Source organism: Loxodonta africana, chromosome 19, assembly GCF_030014295.1.
Source record: "Loxodonta africana isolate mLoxAfr1 chromosome 19, mLoxAfr1.hap2, whole genome shotgun sequence".
Classification (NCBI taxonomy): domain Eukaryota; kingdom Metazoa; phylum Chordata; class Mammalia; order Proboscidea; family Elephantidae; genus Loxodonta; species Loxodonta africana.
The window spans coordinates 61,316,474-61,340,886 of NC_087360.1; the positions used below are offsets into that span (position 1 = coordinate 61,316,474).

The 24,413-nt window shown below is 37.4% G+C and overlaps 1 protein-coding gene across 1 annotated transcript in view; it reads right to left on the minus strand.

Annotated features, from left to right (window-relative positions):
- Positions 1–24,413, minus strand: part of LOC100673096 (A disintegrin and metallopeptidase domain 3-like) — a 150,932-nt gene that overhangs the window by 97,679 nt on the left and 28,840 nt on the right. Inside the window, exons 9-10 of the mRNA XM_064271940.1 lie at positions 21,599–21,735; positions 14,367–14,559 (exon numbers count right to left, since the gene is read on the minus strand). Coding sequence (XP_064128010.1) covers positions 14,367–14,559; positions 21,599–21,735 — 330 coding nt within the window. The remainder of the gene's footprint in view (positions 1–14,366; positions 14,560–21,598; positions 21,736–24,413) is intronic.

Sequence of the window (24,413 nt, forward strand, 5' to 3'; positions counted from 1 at the left end):
TTTGTATTATCAACACTTTTTATTATAGATGGAAGATTAAGCTCACACTAAATATAAGTAATGCAGAAAAAAAGAAAGAAAGAAAAGATACAAAAGGTAAAATTCCAAAGGCTAGAACCAAAGAAAGAGCCTATGGTAGGAAACAGGATTTGACAACGCTCATCATATAACTGGAATCTGGACTGAATGTAGAGATTAGAAAATTAATTTTAATGATTTCTGCTTTCAAAATGGAATCCAAACATGGGACTGAGCATTAAGCAAGGGCAAGGCGAGCAAATCCCACCTTTACTGCTAACTGCATGCTACGGACCAGCATTAATCCCATTCCTAGCATGAGCGCAATTCCCACTTTAATTTCCCAGGAGACCCCTAAGACTGTCTTTCAGGAACCAAGAAGAAAAACACAACTTACTTTAGGTAAGGTAATGCATTACCACACAGTCTACACCCTTGCCTTTTGATCATGGTCTCTTTCATACGCTAATATTTGGAGGATGAAGCCCAACTTGCCCTACGTTTGACCATCTGCATCAGTATTTAACAGTACCAGCATTAGCCTACAAACTGAAAATTAAGAGTCAAAACCCAGCCACCATTACTGAATGTCTTGATCAAAGATTCTATAGACGAATCCTGATCAAAAGAGAAAATGCACAACAGAATTTCAAATTCTCATGGAATCCAGGCTTTCTGCAGCCATTGAGGATGGATGAGCCTTGGAAAACAAGGCCCTGAGATAACCGTTAAACCCTAAACCAAAAATATCTCCTGAAGTCTTTATTAAACCAAACAACAGTTTAGCTGAACAAAAAAGTTTACCTTGAGTATTGTGCTTTTTTTTTAAATTATGCTTTAGGTGAAAGGTGTCAGCTCAATTTAATTTCTCATACAAATATTTATATGCATATTGTTATGTGACACTAATTGCAATCCCTATAATGTGACAGCACACTCCTCCTTCCCACCCCAGGCTTCCCATGTCCATCCAACCTGCTCCTGTCCCTTACTGCCTTCTCATCCTGCCTCTGGACAGGAGCCGCCCATTTGGTCTGAACTAACAAGCACCACTGTTACGTTTTATAGTCCAGTCTAATCTTTGTCTGGAAACCCTTGTGGCATAGTGGTTAAGAGCTACGGCTGCTAACCAAAAGGTCAGCAGTTTGAATCCACCGCACGTTCCTTGGAAACCATATGGGGCCCTATAGGGTCGCTATGAGTCAGAATCGACTCAACTGCAATGGGTATGGGTAATCTTTGTCGGGAAAGGTTTTAATCCTGGGTTAACAGAGCATCCGGGGGCATGGCTTCGAGGGCTCCCACAGTCTCAGTCAGACCATTAAGTCTGGGCTTTTTACATGAATTTGAATTGTGCTCCACACTTATCTCGTGCTCCTTCAGAGACTCTGTTGTGTTCCCTGTCAGGGTGATCATTGGTGGTAGCCAGGCACCATCTAGTCCTTCCAGTCTCAGGTCCTTGGAGTCTCTGGTTTACGTGGACTTTTTGTCTCTTAGGCTAATATTTTCCTTGTGTCTTTGGTGTTCTTCATTCTCCTTTGCTCCAAGTGGGCTCGGGCCAATTGATACATCTTATAAGGCAGCTTACTAGCTTCTAAGACCCCAGACGCCCCTCACCAAAATGAGATGCAGAACATTCTCTTAATGAACTTTGTTATGCCAACTGACCTAAATATCCCCTGAAACCATGGTCCCCAGATCCCAGCCCCAGCTAATCTGTCCCTCAAAGTATTTGGCTATGTTTAGGAACTTCTTAGCTTTTCCTTTACTCTAGTTGTGCTGACTTCTCCTGTATTTGTGTTGTCCTTCCCGTCACCTAAGGTGATTCTTGACTACCATCTAGTTACATTTCCTTCTCCCTACCTCCCACCTTGTAACCATCAAAGATTGTTTCCTTCTGTGTTTAAACTTTTTCTTGAGTTCTTATAATAGTGGTCTCATACAATATTTGTCGTTTTGGACTGACGAATTTCGCTCAGCACAATGCCTTCCATATTCATCCATGTTGTGAGATGTTTCACGGAATATCGTTCTTTGTCATTTCGCAGTATTCCACTGTGTGTATATACCATAATTTGTTTATCCAAAGAAGAACAAGAACAAAGTAGAAGGCTTCACACTACCATTTTAGAACCTATTATACCTCCACGGTAGTCAAAACAGTTTGGCGTATATACCATAATTTGTTTATCCAAAGAAAAAGAACAAAGTAGGAGGCCTGTTGTGAACAGTGCTGCAATGAATACGGGTGTGCACGTATCTATTCCTGTGATGGCTTTTAATTCTCTAGCATATATTCCAAAGAGTGGGATTGCTGGATCCTATGGTACTTCTATTTCTAGCTTTTAAGGAAGCTCCAAATTGATTGTACCATTTTACATTCCCACCAGAAGTGTGTAGGTGTTCTAGTCTTTCCAACATTTACTATTTTGTGTTTTTTGGATTAGTGCTAGCCTTGTTGGGGTGAGATGGTATCTCATTGTAGTTTTGATTTACATTTCTCTAATGGCTAATGATCATGAGCATTTCCTCATGTATGTTAGCCGCCTGAATGACTTCTTTGGTGAAGTGTCTGTTCAAATCCTTTCCCCATTTTTAACCTGGATTATTTGTCTTGTTGTCCTTAAGATACGGCAGTATCTTGCAGATGTTAGAGATTAGACACTTATCGGATATGTCCTAGCCAAATTTTTTCTCCCAGTCTGTAGGTATTCTTTCCATTCTTTTGGTGAAGTCTTTTGATGAGCATAAGTGTTTGATTCTTAGGAGATCCCAGTTATCTACTTTCTCTTCTGGTGTTTCTGCAATGTTAGTTATGGTTTGTATTCTGTTTATGCCATGTGTTAGGGTTCCCAGTACTGTCCCCCTTTTTTCTTCCATGATCTTATTACTATTTTAGTTTTTATATTTAAGTCTTTGATTGATTTTGAGTTAGTTTTTGTACATGGCGTGAGGTACGGGTCTTGTTTCAATTTTTTGCAGATGGGTATCCAGTTACACCTGCACCATCTGTTAAGGAGACTCTCTTTTCCCCGATTGAATGGACTTTGGACCATCTCAAATATCAGCTGCTCATACATGGATGAATTTACATCTGGGTTCTCAATACTGTTCCACTGTCTATGTGTGTGTTGTTGTGCCAGTACTGAGCTGTCCTGACTACTGTGGACGTATAAAAAAAAGGTTCTAAAATTAGGTAGTGTGAGGCCTCCTAATTCGTTTTTCTTCAGTAAGGCTTTATTTATCTGGGGCCTCTTCCATTTTGATATGAAATTGGTGATTTGTTTCTCCATCTCGTTAACAAATGTTGGAATCTGGATCAGGATTGCATTGTATCTGTAGATCACTTTGGGTAGAACTGACATTTTCACAATGTTGAGCCTTCCCATCTATGAGCATGGTATGTTCTTCCACTTACATAGGTCTCTTTTACATTCTTACAGTAGCGTCTTGTAGTTATCTTCGTATAGGTCTTTTATATCTTTGGTTAGATTTATTCCTCAGTATTTTATCTTCTTGGGGGCTATTTTAAATGGTACTGATTTCCTTTTCGAAGTTCTCTTTGTTGGTGTACAGGAATCCAACTGATTTTTGTGTGTTTATCTTATATCCTGATACTTTGCTGAACTCTTAGTTCCAGTGGTTTTCTCGTAGATTCTTTGGGGTTTTCTGTATATAAGATGATACCATTTGCAAATGTTGCTGTTGTTAGCTGCCATCGAGTCAGTTCCGACTCATAGTGACACTGTGCACAACAGAACAACACACTGCTTACTCCTGTGCCATCCTCACAATCATTGTGATGCTTGAGCTCATTGTTGCAGCCACTGTGCCAATCCACCTCATTGAGGGTCTTCCTCTTTTCCACTGACCCTGAACTTTGCTAAGCATGATGTCCCTAGCCAGGGACTGATCCTTCCTGAAAACATGTCCAAAGTATGTAAGACACAGTCTCGCCATCCTAGCTTCTAAGGAGCATTCTAGTTGTACTTCTCCAAAGACAGATTTGTTTGTTCTTTTGGCAGTCCATGGTATATTCAATATTCTTCACCAACACCACAATTCAAAAGCATCAATTCTTCTTTGGTCTCCCTTATTCATTGGCCAGCTTTCACATGCATATGATGAGATTAAAAATACCATGGCTGGGTCAGGTGCACCTTAGTTTTCAAGGTGATATCTTTATTTTTGACACTTTAAACATGTCTTTTGCAGCAGATTAGCCCAGTGCAATGTGCCATTTGATTTCTTGACTACTCCTTCCATGGCTTGCTGATTGTGGATCCAAGTAAAGTGAAATCCTTGACAACTTCAATCTTTTCTCCGTTTATCATGATGTTGCTCATTAGTCCAACTATGAGAATTTTTGTTTTCTTTATGTTGAGGTGCAATCATTACTGAAAGCTGTGGTCTTTGATCTTCATGTAAGTGCTTCAATTCCTTTTCACTTTCAGCAATCAGGGTTGTGTCATCTGCATGACACAGGTTGTTAATAAGTCTTCCTCCAATCCTGATGCCGTGTTCTTCTTCATATAATCCAGCTTCTTGGATTATTTGCTCAGCATACAGATTAAATAGGTATGGCAAAAAGACACAACCCTGACGCACACCTTTCCTGACTTTAAGCCACAAGGTATCCCTTTGTTCTGTCTGAACAACGGCCTCTTGATCTATGTAAACATTCCTCATGAACACAATTAAGTGTTCTGAACTTCCATTCTTCCCAATGTTGTCCATAATTTGTTATGATCCACACAGTCAAATGCCTTTGCATAGTCAATAAAACACAGGTAAACATCCTTCTGGTATTCTCTGCTTTCAGCCAGGATCCATCTCACATCAGCAATGATATCCCTGGTTGCACGTCTTCTTCTGAAACCGGCCTGAATTTCTGGCAGTTCCCTGTTGATATACTGCCTCAGCCGTTTTTAAATGATCTTCAGCAAAATTTGCCTTACATGTGATATTAATGATATTGTTCCATAATCTCCGTAATCAGTTGGATCACCTTTCTTGAGAATAGGCATAAATATGGATCTCTTCCAGTCAGTTGGCCAGGAAGCTGTCTCCCATATTTCATGGCATAGATGAGTGAGAACCTCCAGCGCTCCATCTGTTTGTTGAAACATCTCCATTGATATTCCATCCATTCCTGGAGCCTTGTTTTTCGCCAATGCCTTCAGAGCAGCTGGGACTTCTTCCTTCAGTACCATCGGTTCCTGATCATATACGACCTCTTGAAATGGTTGAATATCGACTAATTCTCTTTGGTATAATGACTCTGTGTATTCCTTCCATCTTCTTTTGATGCTTCTTGCATCATTTAATATTTTCCCAATGGAATCCTTCACTATTGCAACTTGAAGCTTGAATTTTTTCTTCAGTTCCTTCAGCTTCAGAAATGCCGAGCGTGTTCTTCTCTTTTGGTTTTCCATCTCCAGCTCTTTGCACATGTCATTATAATACTTTACTTTGTCTTCTCAAGCTACCCTTTGTAATCTTCTGTTCAGTTCTTTTACTTCATCATTTCTTCCTTTTGCTTTAGCTGCTTGACATTTGTAAGCAAGTTTCACAGTCTCCTCTGACATCCATTTTGGTCTTTTTTTTGTTTCCTGTCTTTTCAATGACCTGTTGCTTTCTTCATGTATGACATCCTTGATGTCATTCCACAACTCGTCTGGTCTTCGGTCACTAGTGTTCAATGCATCAAATCTATTCTTGAGATGGTCTCTAAATTCAGATGGGATATATTCAAGGTCATATTTTGGCTGTTGTGGACTTGCTCTGATTTTCTTCAGTTTCAGCTTGAACTTGCATATGAGCAATTGATGTTCTGTTCCACAGTCGGCCCCGGCCTTGTTCTAACTTGATGATATTGAGCTTTTCCATCATCTCTTTCCACAGATGTAGTCAATTTGATTCCTGTGTGCTCTATTTGGTGAGGTCCATGCATATAGTTGCTGTTTATGTTGGTGAAAGAACGTATTTGCAATGAAGAAGTTGTTGGTCTTGCAAAATTCTATCATTCGATCTCCGGCATTGTTTCTATGATGAAGGCCATATTTTCCAACTACCAGTCTTCTTCTTTGTTTCCAACTTTTGCATTCCAATCACCAGTAATTATCAATGCATCCTGATTGCGTGTTCGATCAATTTCAGACTGCAGCTGCTGATAAAAATCTTCAATTTCTTCATCTTTGGTGTTAGTGGTTGGTGTGTAAACTTGAATAATAATCGTATTAACTGGTCTTCCTTGTAGCCATATGGGTATTATCCTATTACTGACAGTGTTGTATTTCAGGATAGATCTTGAAATGTTCTTTTTGATGATGAATGCAATGCCATTCCCGGCATAATAGACTATATGACTGTCCGATTCAAAATGGCTGCTATCAGTCCATTTCAGCTCACTAATTCCTAGGATATTGACATTTATGCATTCCATTTCATTTTTGACGATTTCCAATTTTCCTAGGTTCATACTTTGTACATTCCAGGTTCCGATTATTAATGGCTATTTGAACCTGTTTCTTCTCATTTTGAGTCGTGCCACAGCAGCAAATTAAGGTCCCGAAAGCTTTATTCCATCCATACCATTAAGGTCGACTCTACTTTGAGGAGGCAGCTCTTCCCGAGTTATCTTTTGAGTGCCTTTCAACCTGGGGGGCTCATCTTCCAGCAATCTATCAGACAATGTTCCGCTGCTATTCATAAGGTTTTCACTGGCTAATGCTTTTCAGAGGTAGACTGCCGGGTCCTTTTTCCTAGTCTGTCTTACTCCAGAAACTCAGCTCCATCGTGACCCTGCTGATATCTGAATACTGGTGGCATAGCTTCCAGCTTCACAGGAGCACGCAAGAACCCACAATACAACAAACTGACAGATATGTGGGGTTGAAACAGGGAAGGATTCTATGGCAAAAATATTAAATGACCCAGGAAGCATCAAAAGGAGATAGAAGGAATACACAGAGTCATTATACCAAAAAGAATTAGTCGACGTTCAACCATTTCAAGAGGTAGCATATGATCAGGAACCCATGGTACTGAAGGAAGAGGTCAAAGATGCACTGAGGACACTGGCAAAAAACAAGGCTCCAGGAATTGACGGAATATCAGTTGAGACGTTTCAACAAATGGATGCAGTGCTGGACGTGCTCATTCATCTACGCAAAGAAATATGGAAGACAGCTTCCTGGCCAACTGACTAGGAAAGATCCATATTTATGCCTATTCCCAAAAAAGGTGATCCAACCGAATGCAGAAATAATAGAACAATATCATTAACATCATATGCAAGACAAATTTTGCTGAAGATCATTCAAAAACAGCTGCAGCAGTATATCAACAAGGAGCTGCCAGAAATTCAGGTCGGTCTCAGAAGAGGACATGAAGCCAGAGATATCATTGCTGATGTGAGATGGATCCTGGCTGAAAGCAGAGCATGCCAGAAGGATGTCTACCTGTGTTTTACTGTCTACGCAAAGGCATTTGACTGTGTGGATCATAACAAATAATGGATAATATTTCAAAGAATAGGAATTCCAGAACACTTAATTGTGTTCATGAGGAACGTTTACATAGATCAAGAAGCAGTTGTTCAGACAGAACAAGGGGATACCTTTTGGTTTAAAGTCATCAGGGTTGTATGCTTTCACCATACCTGTTCAATCTGTATGCTCAGCAAATAGTCTGAGAAGCTGAACTATATGAAGAACAACGGGGCATCAGGATTGGAGGAAGACTCAGTAACAACCTGTGTTATGCAGATGACACAAACTTGATTGCTGAAAGTGAAAAGGACTTGAAATACTTACATGAAGATCAAAGGCCACAGTCTTCAGTATGGATTGCACCTCAACATAAAGAAAACAAAAATCCTCACAACTGGACCAATAAGCAATATCGTGATAAACACAGAAAAGATTCAAATTGTCCAGGATTTCATTTTACTTGGATCCACAATCAACAGCCAGGGACACAGCAGTCAAGAAATCAAAAGACACATTGCATTGGGCAAATCTGCTGTAAAGGACCTCTTTAAAGTCTTGAAAAGCAAAGATGTCACCTTGAAGACTAAGGTGCGCCTGACCCAAGCCATGGTATTTTCAATGCCATCATATGCATGTGAAAGCTGGACAATGAATAAGGAAGACTGAAGAAGAATTGATGCCTTTGAACTGTGGTGTAGGCAAAGAGTATTGAATATACCTTGGACTGCCAAAATGACAAACAAATCTGTCTTAGAGGAAGTACAACCAGAATGCTCTTTAGAAGCAAGGACAGCAAAACTGCATCTTACATACTTTGGGCATGTTGTCAGGACGGGTCAGTCCCTGGAGAAGGACATCATGCTTAGCAAAGTACAGGGTCAGCGGAGAAGAGGAAGACCCTCAACAAGGTGGACTGACACAATGGCTACAACAGTTAGCTCAAGCATAACAAAGATTGTAAGAATGGCGCAAGATCAGCAGTGTTTCGTTCTCTTGTATATAGGGTCGCTATGGGTCAGAACCAACTCGACGGCACCTAGAAACTAACAACAACTCCTACAACTCAATAACAAAAAGATGAACAACCCAATCAAAAAACAGACCGAGGATATGAATAGACATTCTGCCAAAGAAGATACACAAATGGCCAATAAGTACATGTAAAGCTGTTCAGCATCATGTGTCATGATCGAAATGCAAATCAAGGCTACAATGAGATGCCACTTCACACCCACTTGGATGGCTATTAGAAAAACAAAGAACAACAGATGTTCGCAAAGATATGGAGAAACTGGAACCCTCGGCCACTGCTGTTGAGAGCGTAAAATGGTGCAGCTGTGGAAAACAGTTTTGCTAGTCCTCAGGAAGTTAAATATAAAGTTACCTTATGACCCAGTGTTATGGACTGAATTGTATCCCCCCAAAATATGGCTAAGCATAATTCCCAGTACTGTGTGGTTGTCTACCAATTTGTGATCTGATGTGATTTTCCTATGTGTTGTAAATCCTAACCTCTATGATGTTAATGAGGTAGGATTAGAGGCAGTTACGTTAGTGACGCAGGACTCAATCTACAGGATTAGGTTGTATTTTGAGTCAATCTCTCTGGAAGGAATCAAGCAAAAAGGAGACGGACCTCATGCCATCAAGAAAGAAGCACCAGCAGTGGTGCATGTCCTTTGGACACAGGGTCTCTGCACCAGGGGAAGATTGATGGCAAGAACCTTCCCCCAGAATTGAGACACGGAAAGCATTTCTTGGGAGCTGGCGCCCTGAATACAGACTTCTGGCCTCCTAAGGCCAGACTGCAAGAGAATAAACTGCTGTTTGTTAAAGCCATTCACTTGTGGTATTTCTGTTACAGCAGCACTAGACAACTAAGGCACCCAGCAATTGCATCTTAGGTATACACCCAAAAGATCTGAAATCAGGAACTCAAAAAAAAAAAAAAAAACTTCCATATCAATGTTCATTACAACATTATTCACAATAGCCAAAAAGTGGAAACAGCTGAATGTCCATAAACAGATGAATAAACAAAAATTTTAGATCCATTCAATGAAATATTGTTCAGTCATATCTAAGATGGATCAGTTGGTCTCAACCCACCTGGATCAAAGGAGAATGAAGAACATCAAGGACACAAGGTAATTATGAGCCCAACAGACAGAAAGGGCCACATAAACCAGAGACTACATCAGCCTGAGACCAGAAGAACTAGATGGTGCCTGGCTACAACCGATGACTGCCCCAACAGGGAACACAACAGAGAACCCCTGAGAGAGCAGGAGAGCAGTGGGATGCAGACCCCAAATTCTCATAAAAAGACCGGACTCAATGGTCTGACTGAGATTAGAAGGACCCCAGTGGTCATGGCCCCCAGACCTTCTGTTGCCCCAGGACAGGAACCATTCCTGAAGCCAACTCTTCAGACAGGGATTGGACTGGACAATGGGTTGGAGAGGGATGCTGCTGAGGAGTGAGCTTCTTGGATCAGGTGGACACTTGAGACTATGTCGGCATCTCCTCCCTGGAAGGGAGACGAGAAGGCAAAGGGTTAGAAGCTGGCGAACTGGACACAAAAAGAGAGAGTGGAGGGAGGGGGCAGGCTGTCTCATTAGGGGGACAGCAGTTGGGAGTATGTAGCAAGGTGTATGTAAGTTTTTGTGTGAGAGACTAACTTGATTTGTAAACTTTCACTTAAAGCACAATAAAAATTAGAAAAACAGAAATATTATTCAGTCATAAAGAGAAATGAAGTTCTGATATACGCTATGACATGGATGAATCTGGAAAACATTATGCTAAGTCAAATAAGCCAGACACAAAAGAACAAAAATTATATAATTCCAGTTATATGAAATATATAGCACAGGCAAATTCATATAGACAAACAGTAGCTTAATGGTTACCAGGGATGTTTCTCTATACTCATAGCAAGTTATTGCTATGGAGTACAGAATTTTTATTTGGAGCCATGAAAACGTTTTGGAAATAAATATTAGTGAGGACTGTACAACACTGTAACTATAACTAATGCTGCTGAAAAGTACACTATAAGTGGTTAAAACGGAAAATTTTGTTATATGTATTTTACCATAATTAAAAAAAAAAAAAAGAAGTACATTAGGGCCAAAAAAAAAGATTATTTAAAAAGTTAATTAGTTGTATATTTTATAACTAATTCACATATTCAATACAACAAAATTGAAAAGCTGAAAAACTTAATACACATTACAAGAATCATAATCACATGACCCGTACTGAATAATCCATAAATAGAACCAGATGCAAAAATTATAGAGATGATGGAATTAAAAAAACAGAATATTTTAACAGCTATTTCTAATATACTCATGGCTTCAAAATACACAAGAACATAGTAAAAAGAGAAATGAAAATATAAAAAGGATAAAATATGTTAAAAAAGAAAAAAATATTTGAAAGAAAAATTAACCATATCCTTTTAAAGAATAGATACAGCAAAAGAAAAGTTACTGATTTTGAAAATGTAGCAATAGAAAATATCCATATAAAACACACAAAAAAATTATAGCAGGCTCCACGAAATAAAGCATAAAATTATCACTATTTCATTCCAAGACATATTGCAAAGATGAAATCACTAATACAAATTTCTGTTGAAGCACATTAATTTACATTAACATAAATGACTTTTTTCATCAGAAGTTACATGGAAGAAAGTATAAAAACATGGAATACATTTAACATATTAATGATCAGTATAAAGAATATATAAAGAAATACAAAAATGCAATTGATAATTGATAATCTAATAGAGGAAAGAATAAACAGACAGTTCACATCAAAGAAGACATACATGGCTCCTAAACATATGAAGAGAAGTCCAATTTTACTAACAACCAAGGAAAGACCAACGAAATCACAATGAGTTATCATTTTGTACAGTTTCACCTGGCAAGAATTATGAAGTCCACAATACCACATGCCGAATAACCAAAAAACCAAACCAGTTGCCTCGAGTCGACTCCAACTCATAGAGACGCTATAGGACAGAATAGAACTGTGCCACAGGGTTTCCAAGGAGCGGCTGGTGGATTCCAACTGCCAACCTTTCGGTTAGCAGCCGAACTCTTAACCACTATGTTACCAGGGGTTCCCCATGTTGAATAGGTTATGGAAAAAACAGGATCTACTAGACAGTGAAAAGCAAGTTCCAGTGTAAATGAGCAAAACTGCTTAGCATTACTCAGGCATTACTCACCTATTTCATAATCCATAAATTTCATATTTAAATACATAGCCTTGAGGCTACTGTGCATCAGGCGTTAAGTATAAAACTGTTTAGACAATAAAATTGATCTCTGAACACTCAAAATACCTATCAACAGGAGGATAGATGAGTAATTCATATATTCCCATACCCTAATGCAAGACCAATGACTTCTTCATTGCAAATACCTTCTTTCACCAACATAAACGGCGACTATACACATGGACCTCGCCAGATGGAACACACAGAAATCAAATTGACTACATCTGTGGAAAGAGATGATGGAAAAGCTCAATATCATCAGCCAGAACAAGGCCAGGGGCCGACTGTGGAACAGACCATCAATTGCTCATATGCAAGTTTAAGCTGAAACTGAAGAAAATCAAAGCAAGTCCACGAGAGCCAAAATATGACCTTGAGTATATCCCACCTGAATTTAGAGACCATCTCAAGAATAGATTTGATGCATTGAACACTAGTGACCGAAGAACAGAAGAGTTGTGGAATGACATCAAGGACATCATCCACGAAGAAAGCAAGAGGCCACTGAAAAGACAGGAAAGAAAGAAAAGACCAAGATGGATGTCAGAGGAGACTCTGAAAATTGCTCTTGAGCGTCGAGCAGCTAAAGCTAAAGGAAGAATTGATGAAGTAAAAGAACTGAACAGAAGATTTCAAAGGGCCTCTCGAGAAGACAAAGTAAAGTATTATAATGACATGTGCAAAGAGCTGGAGATGGAAAACCAAAAGGGAAGAACACACTCAGCGTTTCTCAAGCTGAAAGAACTGAAGAAAAAATTCAAGTCTCAAGTTGCAATAGTGAAGGATTCCATGGGGAAAATATTAAATGATGCAAGAAGCATCAAAAGAAGATGGAAGGTTTACACAGAGTCATTATACCAAAGAGAATCAGTCGATATTCAACCATTTCAAGAGGTGGCATATGATCAGGAACCGATGGTACTGAAGGAAGAAGTCCAAGGTGCTCTGAAGGCACTGGCAAAAAACAAGGCTCCAGGAATTGGAATATCAAAGGAGATGTTTCAACAAACAGATGCAGTGCTGGAGGTGCTCACTCATCTATGCCAAGAAATATGGAAGACAGCTTCATGGCCAACTGACTGGAAGAGATCCATATTTATGCCTATTCCCAAGAAAGGTGATCCAACCGAATGTGGAAATGATAGAACAATATCATTAGTATCACACACAAGCAAAATTTTGCTGAAGATCATTCAAAAACAGCTGCAGCAGTATATCGACAGGAGACTGCTTGAAATTCAGGCTGCTGCAAAGGACCTCTTCATAGTGTTGAAGAGCAAAGATGTCACCCTGAAGACTAAGGTGCGCCTGACCCAAGCCATGGTATTTTCAATCACATCACATGCATGTGAAAGCTGGACAATGAATAAGGAAGACTGAAGGAGAGTTGACGCCTTTGAATTGTGGTGTTGGCGAAGAATATTAAATATACCATGGACTGCCAAAAGAACGAACAAATCTGTCTTGGAAGAAGTGCGGCCAGAATGCTCCTTAGAGGCAAGGATGGCGAGACTGTGTCTTACATACTTTGGACATGTTATCAGGAGGGATCAGTCTCTGGAGAAGGACATCATGCTTGGCAGAGTGCAGGGTCAGCAGAAAAGAGGAAGACCCTCATCGAGGTGGATTGACACAATGGCTGCAACAATGAGCTAAGCATAACAACGATTTTTAAAGATGGCGCAGGACCAGGCAGTGTTTCGTTCTGTTGTGCATAGGGTTGCTATGGGTCGGAACCGACTCGACGGCACCTAACAACAACAACAACAACAACAATGCGTTATTACACATAAAAAAGGAGTATGGAAGAACTACATCTACACAAAATAACATGCATATTATCAGTAACACACGAAATAAAAATGTAGTCCCAGAGGTTATGCTACATTTTTAATAATGTTCTAAAACAGAAAGCTAATAATAACATTTAAAACTGCATTGTTAAAAAATTTCTGGATAGTGTTTACTTTTCTAGTAAATGAAGGGTGAGAAATAAGAAAGCGATGGCCATACATGTATCATTGTTGGGTCTTGTATTCAACACTAAGGGTAATGAACTAATGGTTATCATTAATCCAATTCTGTGAATCCAAGTTAAAATAAATGAAGTTCCCACAGATACAAGGGCTGACATTAGGGTTTGAGGAGGCAACCAACAACAAACATTTAGTAATCTAATCAACCTGTACAGTCACTTTGGAGGAATTCAGGAGATGATTGAAGTGACGATTATACTATTGACACCACCGATGTTTATGCTATTGATTGAGGATACAGAGGAGTACTATTACTATTAATGGTTACACAATGAAGAATCTATTTCTTTCTGACAGTCTAAACTTAACCTGTACTCAAATTCCACAAATGCTTCAAATTCAGGATCAGTTGCCTCATGTCCCATATACCCCCATTTTAGATATATGATAAAATGGTGCTGCATTAAAAAAAGAGAGAAAGAAAGAAAAGTCCTTCCCTTTTATAACGCATTGACAATTATAATACAACATGAGAAACACAAAACCAAATCTTTGGATAAGCTATTAATGTTCGCCACTAACCTCTGCACTGCCACAATCACACTCCTCTGGTGGCTCCAAACGGCCATTGCCACAAGTCGAATGACTTTGTCTTCCTTGGAAAGCCACTTTTGAAATTATTTGATTCTGAAGACATTCAAATTCAGGTTGTGTAACTACATGCTTAAATTCATCCAGGCTGCAGCTGCTAAAAAACTTTACACCATGGGAATGTCTAAAAGTGAATTATATTCCTTAGATGAATGGAATAAAGTCAGTATCAAATTAAAAGTCTTTAATATGGTGTTATGAATTTTATACTACTTCACTTATAGAAGGGGAGTCAAGAGGGAGGGTGATTTTCATTTTCAAAATACAATTCAATTCCGATTCTAATTTCTTTTTCAACTTTAGTATCTCCAAGAAAAATATAAATGAATTTCCTTGGAAAACTATAGGTGCATAAAGGGACACACATTTAATTTTATACGACTTGATTACGTGCTCCACTATTTATACAAGTCCCATTGGACTGCTTGTGTTTTGGCCTTCTTTGGAAATATCATTTAAACATCCTTGAAATGGTAAAAATCACACATAGTTTTTATTTAAATCTTGCACTTAACACTGTTGTCTGCCCACATAAAACTTTTAACTTGTCATAATTTAACTCGTTATAATTTCCACTTGTCGTCATATCAAAAGCAATTTTGCATCAAAATTCCAATTTTCTAGCTAAATTAGGTTTTAATCTATAGCCTAAACCAATACATAATGGCAGAATACAAAAAAAAAAAGAAAGAAAGAAAAGCAATAATATAAAAAATCAGCTCGATGATAACATCTAGCAAGTAGAGGAAGATAAAGGAAAAAACATCTCTGTATCGTAGTTACGCAGTCTAAGTAAGTAAGGATATGTTAAAACACATAATACTTCCCACTACACAGTAAGTTCTATTTAAATGCTTCCTATTGTTATTATTTCCATTATTATTGTAAATATCACATTATTATAAACATTGTTACAAAAAACACCAATGATCATTAAGAAACAGGGTCGCTATGCGTCAGAATCGACTCAACGGCACTGGGTTTTTTTTTATTGTTATTATTTCCATTATTATTGTAAATATTACATTATTACAAACATTGTTACAAAAAACATCAACGATCATTAAGAAAATGGAACATACTAGAAAAATTGTGTGAAAAATAAAATACAAAACAATTGTGTTACTGAAAACATGGGTTTTTTTCTTTGGTAACAAATATTAATCAATCAATTCAAATACCTTAAAATATTTTTTCTTTGGTAACAAATATTAATCAAGCAATTCAAATATCTTAACATAGATGTATATAAAATGAATAAGCCCTAGTTATTTTTATTATCATTATCACCTTATATTTTAAATGACTTGTTTAATGAGTTTTTGTTTTATTTTATTAGCAATGTCTCTTACAGAAATTAAGCAAATATAGTACAAAGAATGAACTTTTCTTTCCGGAAACAGTCTCCAACAAGATGTTCTGAGAGCTGTAAATACTTTAATGTGTAATTCTTACATAGAACCAAATTCTCCTACATAAGCAAAATAGAACGACCACAATTAGGAAATTAATAATGACACATTACTATCTCCTAATCCTAATCCTCAGGCTCCGTTCAAATTTCCCCAAATATCACACGATTTATATTTTATAGCAAAAAGATTCTGTTCACAGTCAAGCACTGCATTTGTCATGTTTCCTTAGTTCAGCTGCCTAAGTTTTTTGTTGCCTTTCATGTCCTTGAAGTGGTTTATGGTTACAGGTTAATTATTTGGTATAATGTCCTCCAATTTCAGTTTACGGACTATTTACACAGGATTTGATCAAATGTGTTGTGTTGGCAGAAATATCCCAAGGGTGTAGCTGCATTTGTCTCATTGAATCCTGACAGATGACACAAGATTTTAATTTGTCATATTACTCGTAAGAGTCACTTTGACCAGTTGAGTAAGGTGTGTTTGCCAGTATATATGGTGACTTTTTTTTCTTTCTTATCAATTAACAAGTATTTTGGGAGAAGTACTTTGATTCTACGCAAATATGCCATTTCTAATTCAAATTTTGATTTTTTAATTTGTGTATTTATGTCAGTATAGAGTCATGTTTCCTACTTTATTCAGTGAGTTATAATTCATTATGATCTTGATTATATTTGGCACTCAAATTGTCCCAGGTTTAGCTAGTGGGAGCTCTTTCAAACTGGCCTTTGTGTCCTTTTGACAAATCACCGTAATTCATTGAACACCTGTTTATTTCCTGACACAGGATGTTCCAGGTTCATTTGTACTTTCTCTGCCTCTCCCTGGAATAAATCATTCTTTTAGAAGGTATCTAAAAACTACAATCTGGGTGATACATGGGCTAACTGCTATCAGATTTCTTAGGGTTCATGCCAAGATCATTCCAACATCTTAAGAATTTTTCACAATCTCTTTTCTCTCACCTACAATTTATAAAATTCTCACCAAGTTTTGACTAATGTGACAGCATTAGCTCATTGACATTTTCTTCCCATGAGGACAACAACTTGGGGTGAGGATTATTCAAAGAATTCTGGGTTCCCAGGTTTGTGAGATTTTCAGAGACCCCATGTGCCCCTTCTATTTCCTCCCACACAGCTGCTTCCTTTATTCAGGTCTCATTATGCCAGAGGACTGGCTGTACCTGCTGGTATTTTTGATGCATCCCAGCTTTGGGGGAAGTTGTTATATATTCTTTATTATTATTTCCCTAGTTGTATTTTGTGAAATAATTTGTGGAGACTAAAATACCATGCTGATGTTTTTACCATGTTGCCTCTATCCTTTCACTTGCTCTTAAAACACATCCATCCCTAGGTTTCAAAGACTCAGACTATCTAGATTCTTTTCCTAAAGTTTGCTTTCTTTCTGCTCCTTCTGACTCTGTTGCTGCTTTCCCCTAAATGACTCAGTCTGTATATACAATAACTGCCCAAAGCCTGTTCTTAAGGCACTGAGCTTGTCCTCAGAGATCTAGAACCACAGAACTAATTGTACACCTAACAACTTACCCGGGTGTCTCAGAATATCTCAATTTTAATGTCCACAGACTATAATCATGATTTTCCCACATTTTTTTCTTTCCTAAAACACTGGCATTTATTCAAAGTTTGTTAGAAAGTAGTGATATCTGAATTTAGTGATGATCTCAAGAATAGATTTGACACATTAAATACTAATGATCGGAGACCAAATCAGTTGTAGGATGACATCAAGGACATCATACATAAAGAAAGCAAAAGGTCATTAAAAAGATGGGAAAGAAAGAAAATACCAAAATGGATGTCAGAAGAGACTCTGAAACATGCTCTTGAACACAGAGTAGTTGAATCAAAAGGAAGACATGATCACATAAAAGAGCTGAACAGAAGACATCAAAGGGCAAATCAAAAAGACAAAGAAAAGTATTATAAAGAAATGTGAAAACACCTGGAGTTAGAAAACCAGAAGTGAAGAACATGCTTGGCATTTCCCAAGATGAAAGAACTGAAGAAAAAAGTCAAGTCTTGAGTTGCAATACTGAAGGATTCTATGGGCAAAATACTGAATGATGCAGGAAGCATCAAAAGAAGATGAAAGGAAAACAACAGCGTCACCTTCCAAAAAGAACTGATTGATGTTCAACCATTTTAGGGGGTAGCATATGATCAATGGTGCTGGAAAAAGAAGTCCAAGATGCACTGAAGGCACTGGTAAAAAACAAGGCTCCAGGAATTACAGACCGCCATTGAGATGTTTCAACAAATAGATACAACACTGGAAGCATTCACTTGTCTATGCAAAGAAACTTAGAAGACAGCTACCTGGCCAACTGACTTGAAGAGGTGCACATTTGTGACCATCCCAAAGAAAGCTGATATAACAGGATGCAGAAAATACCATTACTATCACAAGCAAAGAAAATTTTGCCAAAAAGGACTTAAAGTACTTACTGGCGAAGATGAAAGACTACAGCCTCCATGATGGATTACATCTCAGCATAAAGAAAACAAAAATCCTCACAACTGAACGAATAAGCAACATCAAGACAAATGGAGAAAATTTTGAAGTTGTCAAGGATTTCATTTTACTTGGATCCACAATCAACAGCCATAGAAGCGGTAGCCCAGAAATCAAATGAGAGCCCAGATGTAATTCCATCCACCTATGGTCATATGATCTTTGACAAAGGCTCAAAGTCCATGAAATGGGGAAAAGACAGTCTATATGGGGCTGGCAAAACTGGATGTCCATCTGTAAAAAAGTGAAACAGGTCCCATACTTCATACCATACACAAAAAACTAATTCAAAATGGATCAAAGACCTAAATGTAAATTCAAAAAAGAAGAAAAAATAGGGTCAACGTTAGAGGCCCTAATAGCATAAACAGGATACAAACCATAAATAATGATACACAAACACCAGAAGATAGCCTAGATAACTGGGATATTCTAAAAGTTAAACAATTATCCTCATTAAAAGACCACCAAAAGAGTAAAAAGAGAACCTAGAGACTGAGAAAAAAATTTTGGCTAAGACAAATCTGACAAAGGCCTAATCTCAAAAATCTATAGGAAAATCCAACATCTCTATAATAAAAAAACAAATACCCCAATTAAAAAATTGGCAAAGGATATGGACAGATACTTCACCAAAGAAGACATTCAGGCAGCTAACAGATACACGAGGAAATGCTCACGATCACTAGCCATTAGAGAAACACAAATCAAAATTACAATGAGATACCATCTCATCCCAATATTACTGGCACGAATCAAGAAAAAAAAAATCAGAAAATAACAAATGCAGGAGAGGCCGTGGGGAGACTGGAACTCTTATTCACTGCTGGTGGGACTGTAAAATGGTACAACCGTTTTGGAAAACGATATGGCACTTTCTTAAAAAGCTAGAAATGGAAATATCATATGATCCAGCAATCCTACTCCTAAGAATACATCCTAGAGAAATAAGAGCCATCGCACAAACAGACATATGCACACCCATGTTCACTGCAGCATTATTCACCATAGCAAAAAGGTGGAAATGAAACAACGTAAGTACCTATCTACCAATGACTGCATAAACAAACTATGGTACATACACACAATGAAATACTACACAACAATAAAGAACAATGATGAATCTGTGAAACGTCTCACAACATGGGTGAATCTGGAGGGCATTATGCTGAGTGAAATAAGTCAATCACAAAAGGACAACTACTGTATGAGACCATCATTATAAAAACTCATGAAAAGGTTTATGCACAGAAAGAAACAATTTTTGATGGTTACTGGGGAGGGAAAAACACTAACTAGAAAACAGATAAGTGGTAACTTTGGTGAAGGGTAAGACAATACTGGTGAAATCAACACAACTTGACCAAGGCAAGGTCATGGAGGCTTCACAGACACATTCAAACTCCCCGAGGAACCAAATTACTGGGCTGAGGGCTGGGGACCATGGTGTTAGGAGATACCTAGAGCTCAACTGTCATAACACAGTTTATAAAGAAAATGTTCTACATCCTACTGTGGTGAGTAGCATCTGAGGTCTTAAAAGCTTGTAAGCAGCCATCTAAGATACATTTACTGGTCCCACTCTGCCTGGAGCAAGAGAGAATGAAGAAAACCAAAGACACAAGGGAAAGGTTAGTCCAAAGGACTAATGGACCAAAACTACCACAGCCTCCACCAGACTGAGTCCAGCACATCTAGGTGGTGCCCAGCTACCATCACCAACTCCTCTGACAGGGATCACAATAGAGGATCCTGGACAGAGCTGGAGAAAATTGTAGAACAAATTTCTAACTCACAAAAAAAGACCACATTTACTCGTCTGACAGAGATGAGAAACTCTGAGAGTACGGCCCTCAAACATCCTTTTAACTCAGGACTGAACTCATTCCTGAGGTTCATCCTTCAGCCAAAGATTAGACAGGCCCATAAAACAAAACGACACTAAATCGGCACAGCAGCCCAGGAACAAGGACGAGAAGTCAGGAAGGGACAGAAAAGCTAGTTAACAGGGAACCCAAGATGGAGAAGGGGCAAGTGTGGACATGTTGTGGGGAATGGCAACCAATGTCACAAAACAAAACATGTATTAATTGTTTAATGACAAGCTAGTTTGTTCTGTAAACCTTCATCTAAAATACAATTTAAAAAAAGAAAGCGCAATTTAAAAAACAAGGAAAGAAAAAAATCCCAATTAATTATAGATTATAGTGACAATCTTCATTACCTCCCAAGTGTGTAATATATTTTTGTTCCTTCTCATAGATTTCACATTCATTTTACTAGCTATTTTATTATCTATATTATATAAATCTATTAAAATGTGTTTTGTTACATTTATCAAATCCAAATGCCCATGTTATCATTGCATGATTTGTTTTTTTCCTACCTTTTCTCACAGACTTCTTTCTCTGACTCATTTTCTATTAGTCTCATTTTACTTTATTTTCTTTCCTATAACTAAATTGTCCTTCCACATATTCCCAATAACTTATCTTTTTTAATTTTTTGCCCTACCTGCTCACAACCTCACCCTGCTCTCACTGTTTCAGGTGATAATCTGTTGAGCACATCAAGATAGTTTTTACCAAAGTCTCATTTTACTTGCTGACCCTGAAAAGTATTTTCCACAAGTTGTTTATACAACCATTAGTTTTTTCTCTTCAAAGTGTCAACATAAATACCACTTATTCAGAGAAGCATATCCAGATCACTTTATCATAAATAGTTCCTTTTCCACCTTTTTTGATATAAGCTCACCCTGTTATTTCCTACTTTGCACCTAGCATAACCTGATTTTATTATCATGTCCAACTTTTCAAAGTATTTTCTGTCTCTGATAAAGTAGTATGAAATACTTAAGACATGCATCTTGTTAAACATTTATAAGACAACTTAACACAACACCTGGAAACAACAGATCCTCACTATGCATACTTTTAGAATACATTTCAGCTCTAAATTCCAGTAAACTCCAGAAAGTCATTACCAACATTCACTTTCTTTATATAACATTATGTGCAAAACTATTAAGCAATTTTTTCTACAACAGTATATACTTGTTCTCTTTAATAAGTTTTAAATAAACAAAAATGTATTTAGTAAAAATATTCTTATTCAAGTTACATTGCAAGAAATTATACATCCAAGAATACTACAAACATTTCTCAAAGAGAAGATAAATATTTGAATGAAATAACACCTTACATTGAATCAGGATTCATTATACACGTACTTCCTGGACAGTAACACTTATAGATGGCGTCATATGTTAATCCTAGATTAATTCCAAGCAACTGTGTCATAACAACCGAAAATGCCTCTAAAGTTATCAGCTTTGGATACTAAAGAGAAAAAAAAAAAAAGAACATAATCAGGGATTTGTGACTCTATTACCTAAACCCTAAGGCAAATGCAAAATTAAGGAAACAGCAAAACAAGGCAAATTATTTTTTCAGGAATAATGAAAACTACTTTTTCTTTTTCTTTTTGAGTAACAGTATTTTTCATTCAAATGGTTTCATCACATAATAAGACTATTACTGTTACATGTTTTATGCCCAGTGATTGAATTAAATTCCAAATAACTTCAAAACACTTTTTTTGAAGTGGAAGTATTTTTTCAGTAACTATATTATTTTTCAAGTTATCACTTGGCAACATATACAGATTCTGAAGTGTTGAATTCATAGTCAATTCTGACATCAAAAAAAGTAATAAGAGAAAAGAGAAAAGGTCAATTTTTTTTTTTTTAATTTGAAGGCATAATAGCCTAGCATCTTCTGAGTGGCACTTCTTTTACCTTTACAAATAATATTAGGGACTAGAAGAAAAATGACAGCATGAGGGGAAGTTCCCAACCATAAGATCATCAAGAAAAATACATGAATTCTGCATTTGGCCCAGCTGGATCTGGAATAGGTGGGCCGAGGACTACTGCAAAGATCTGCCCACCCATAACCCTGCAGAGGGGCTTAAATCAGTAACAAGAACCATTCAATAGAAGTGCATTTTTTACATCGTCCTCACTGCCACTTGTTGGCACCATGGACCGACCTCGGGTGGCTCCAGAGGGACATAAAGATTGGCAGGCATTAGGGAACATTTCCCCCAAGATTTGAGGGCTGTACATTTTGTTTTTAAAAAAAAGTCCAATGGTGCCCTGATTCACCTAAACAATTTGCAAGATAGACTGAGTCAGCACCTTCAAAACCAAAGTGTCAGAGCGCTCTCTAGCGCAATTTAGAAGAAGAAGAAGAAGAAAAAAGGAAAAGAAAAGACGGATTTCCAAAAAACACATGGCAAACAAAAATAAAAGAGCCAATTTAAAGTACTGTCTATTAGTAAATATTTTTTGTTATATTCCTAAAGCTATATAACATCAAATGCTTAAGAAATAACTACAAATTTTTTCTAATGGGTATAGGATGTATAATCCTATAAAAGAGGACAACAACGAGAAGCTGGAGGGACGAACAAAATGGGAATAGTTTATGTATGTTAATGCTGTATGTTACTTGTTGGAATGCCACTTGTTGGTACTCGGTTACTATAAATGTAAATATAAATAGTAAATTTATCTCAGGTATTTTTTTTTTAATAAATGTAATTTTTACGGTAACCACTAAGAAGATATCTAAAAAATACACAAAAAGGCTGAAGAAGGGAAACATAAGAACTCAACAAAAAACAAACAAAAAAAGACAAAACTGCAAGAATCAAAGGACAAAGAAGGTATAAGGTACACACAAAATAATTAGCAAACGGGCAGAAGTAAGTCCTTCCTTATCAATAATTACTTTAAATGTAAATAGATTAAACACTCTAAGAAAAAGCAGAGTGTGGAAGAAGGAATTAAAAAAAAAAAAAAGATCCATCCATATGCAGCCTACAAGAGAAACATTTTAAGTCCAAATAAAAAGTCAGACTGAAAGTGAAAGGATGGCAAAAATAATAATAATGGATGCAAATATTAATCAAAGAGGAGTGGCCATATTGATATCAGATATTTTAAGTCAAAATCTTTTATAAGAGGCAAAGAACGATATTACATACTGATAATAGGTTTGATACATCAAGAAGATACAACAAATGTAAACGTACATGCACTTAACATCTAAACCAAAAAAAAAAAAACAAAAACCCAAACTCACTGCTGTTGAGTCCGTACCAAATAATAGCGACCCTATAGCAACCCTGTAGGACAGAGAAGACCTGCCCAATAGGTTTTCCAAGACTGTCGTTTTTACAGAAGCACACTGCCACATCTTTCTCCCACCTGACATCAGTACCTCAAAATATCTGAAGCAAATACTGACAGAACTGAATGGATTAATAGACAACTCCACAATAATATTTGGGGACATAGGATCAACTCAAAGGCAATGAGTTCGGTTTGGTTTTTAATGCACCACTTTCAATACTGGACAGAATATCTAGCAAGAAGATTAATAATGAAATAAAGGAACTGAAAAATACCATAAACCAGTTAGACATAACATATATAGAACACTGCATCTAACAACAGAACAACACATATTTTACTCCAGTGTACATGGGTCATTCTATAGGATTGACCACATACTATGTCAAAACACAAGTTTCAATAAGTTTAAAAAGATTGAAAACATACAAAGCATCTACTACAACCACAATGGAATAACACTACAAATTAATAAAACTGGAAAACAGATAAACATGTGGAAATTAAACAGCACATTACTAAACAGCCAGTGGAGCCCTGGTGGCACAGTGGTAAAGAGCTATGGCTGCTAACCAAAGGTCTGCATTTTGAATTAACCAGTCACTCCTTGAAAACCCTATGGGGCAGTTCTACTCTGCCCTATAGGGTCACTGAGTCAGAATCGACTTGATAAAAATGGGTTTTACTTTTTGGTTTGAACAACCAAGGGGTCAAGGAAGGAATCAAGAGAAATGAAAAAATACTTGGAAGTGAACAAACATGAAAATACAACATACCAAAACTGACTGGGGATGCAGTGATGGCAGTCCTCAAAGGGAA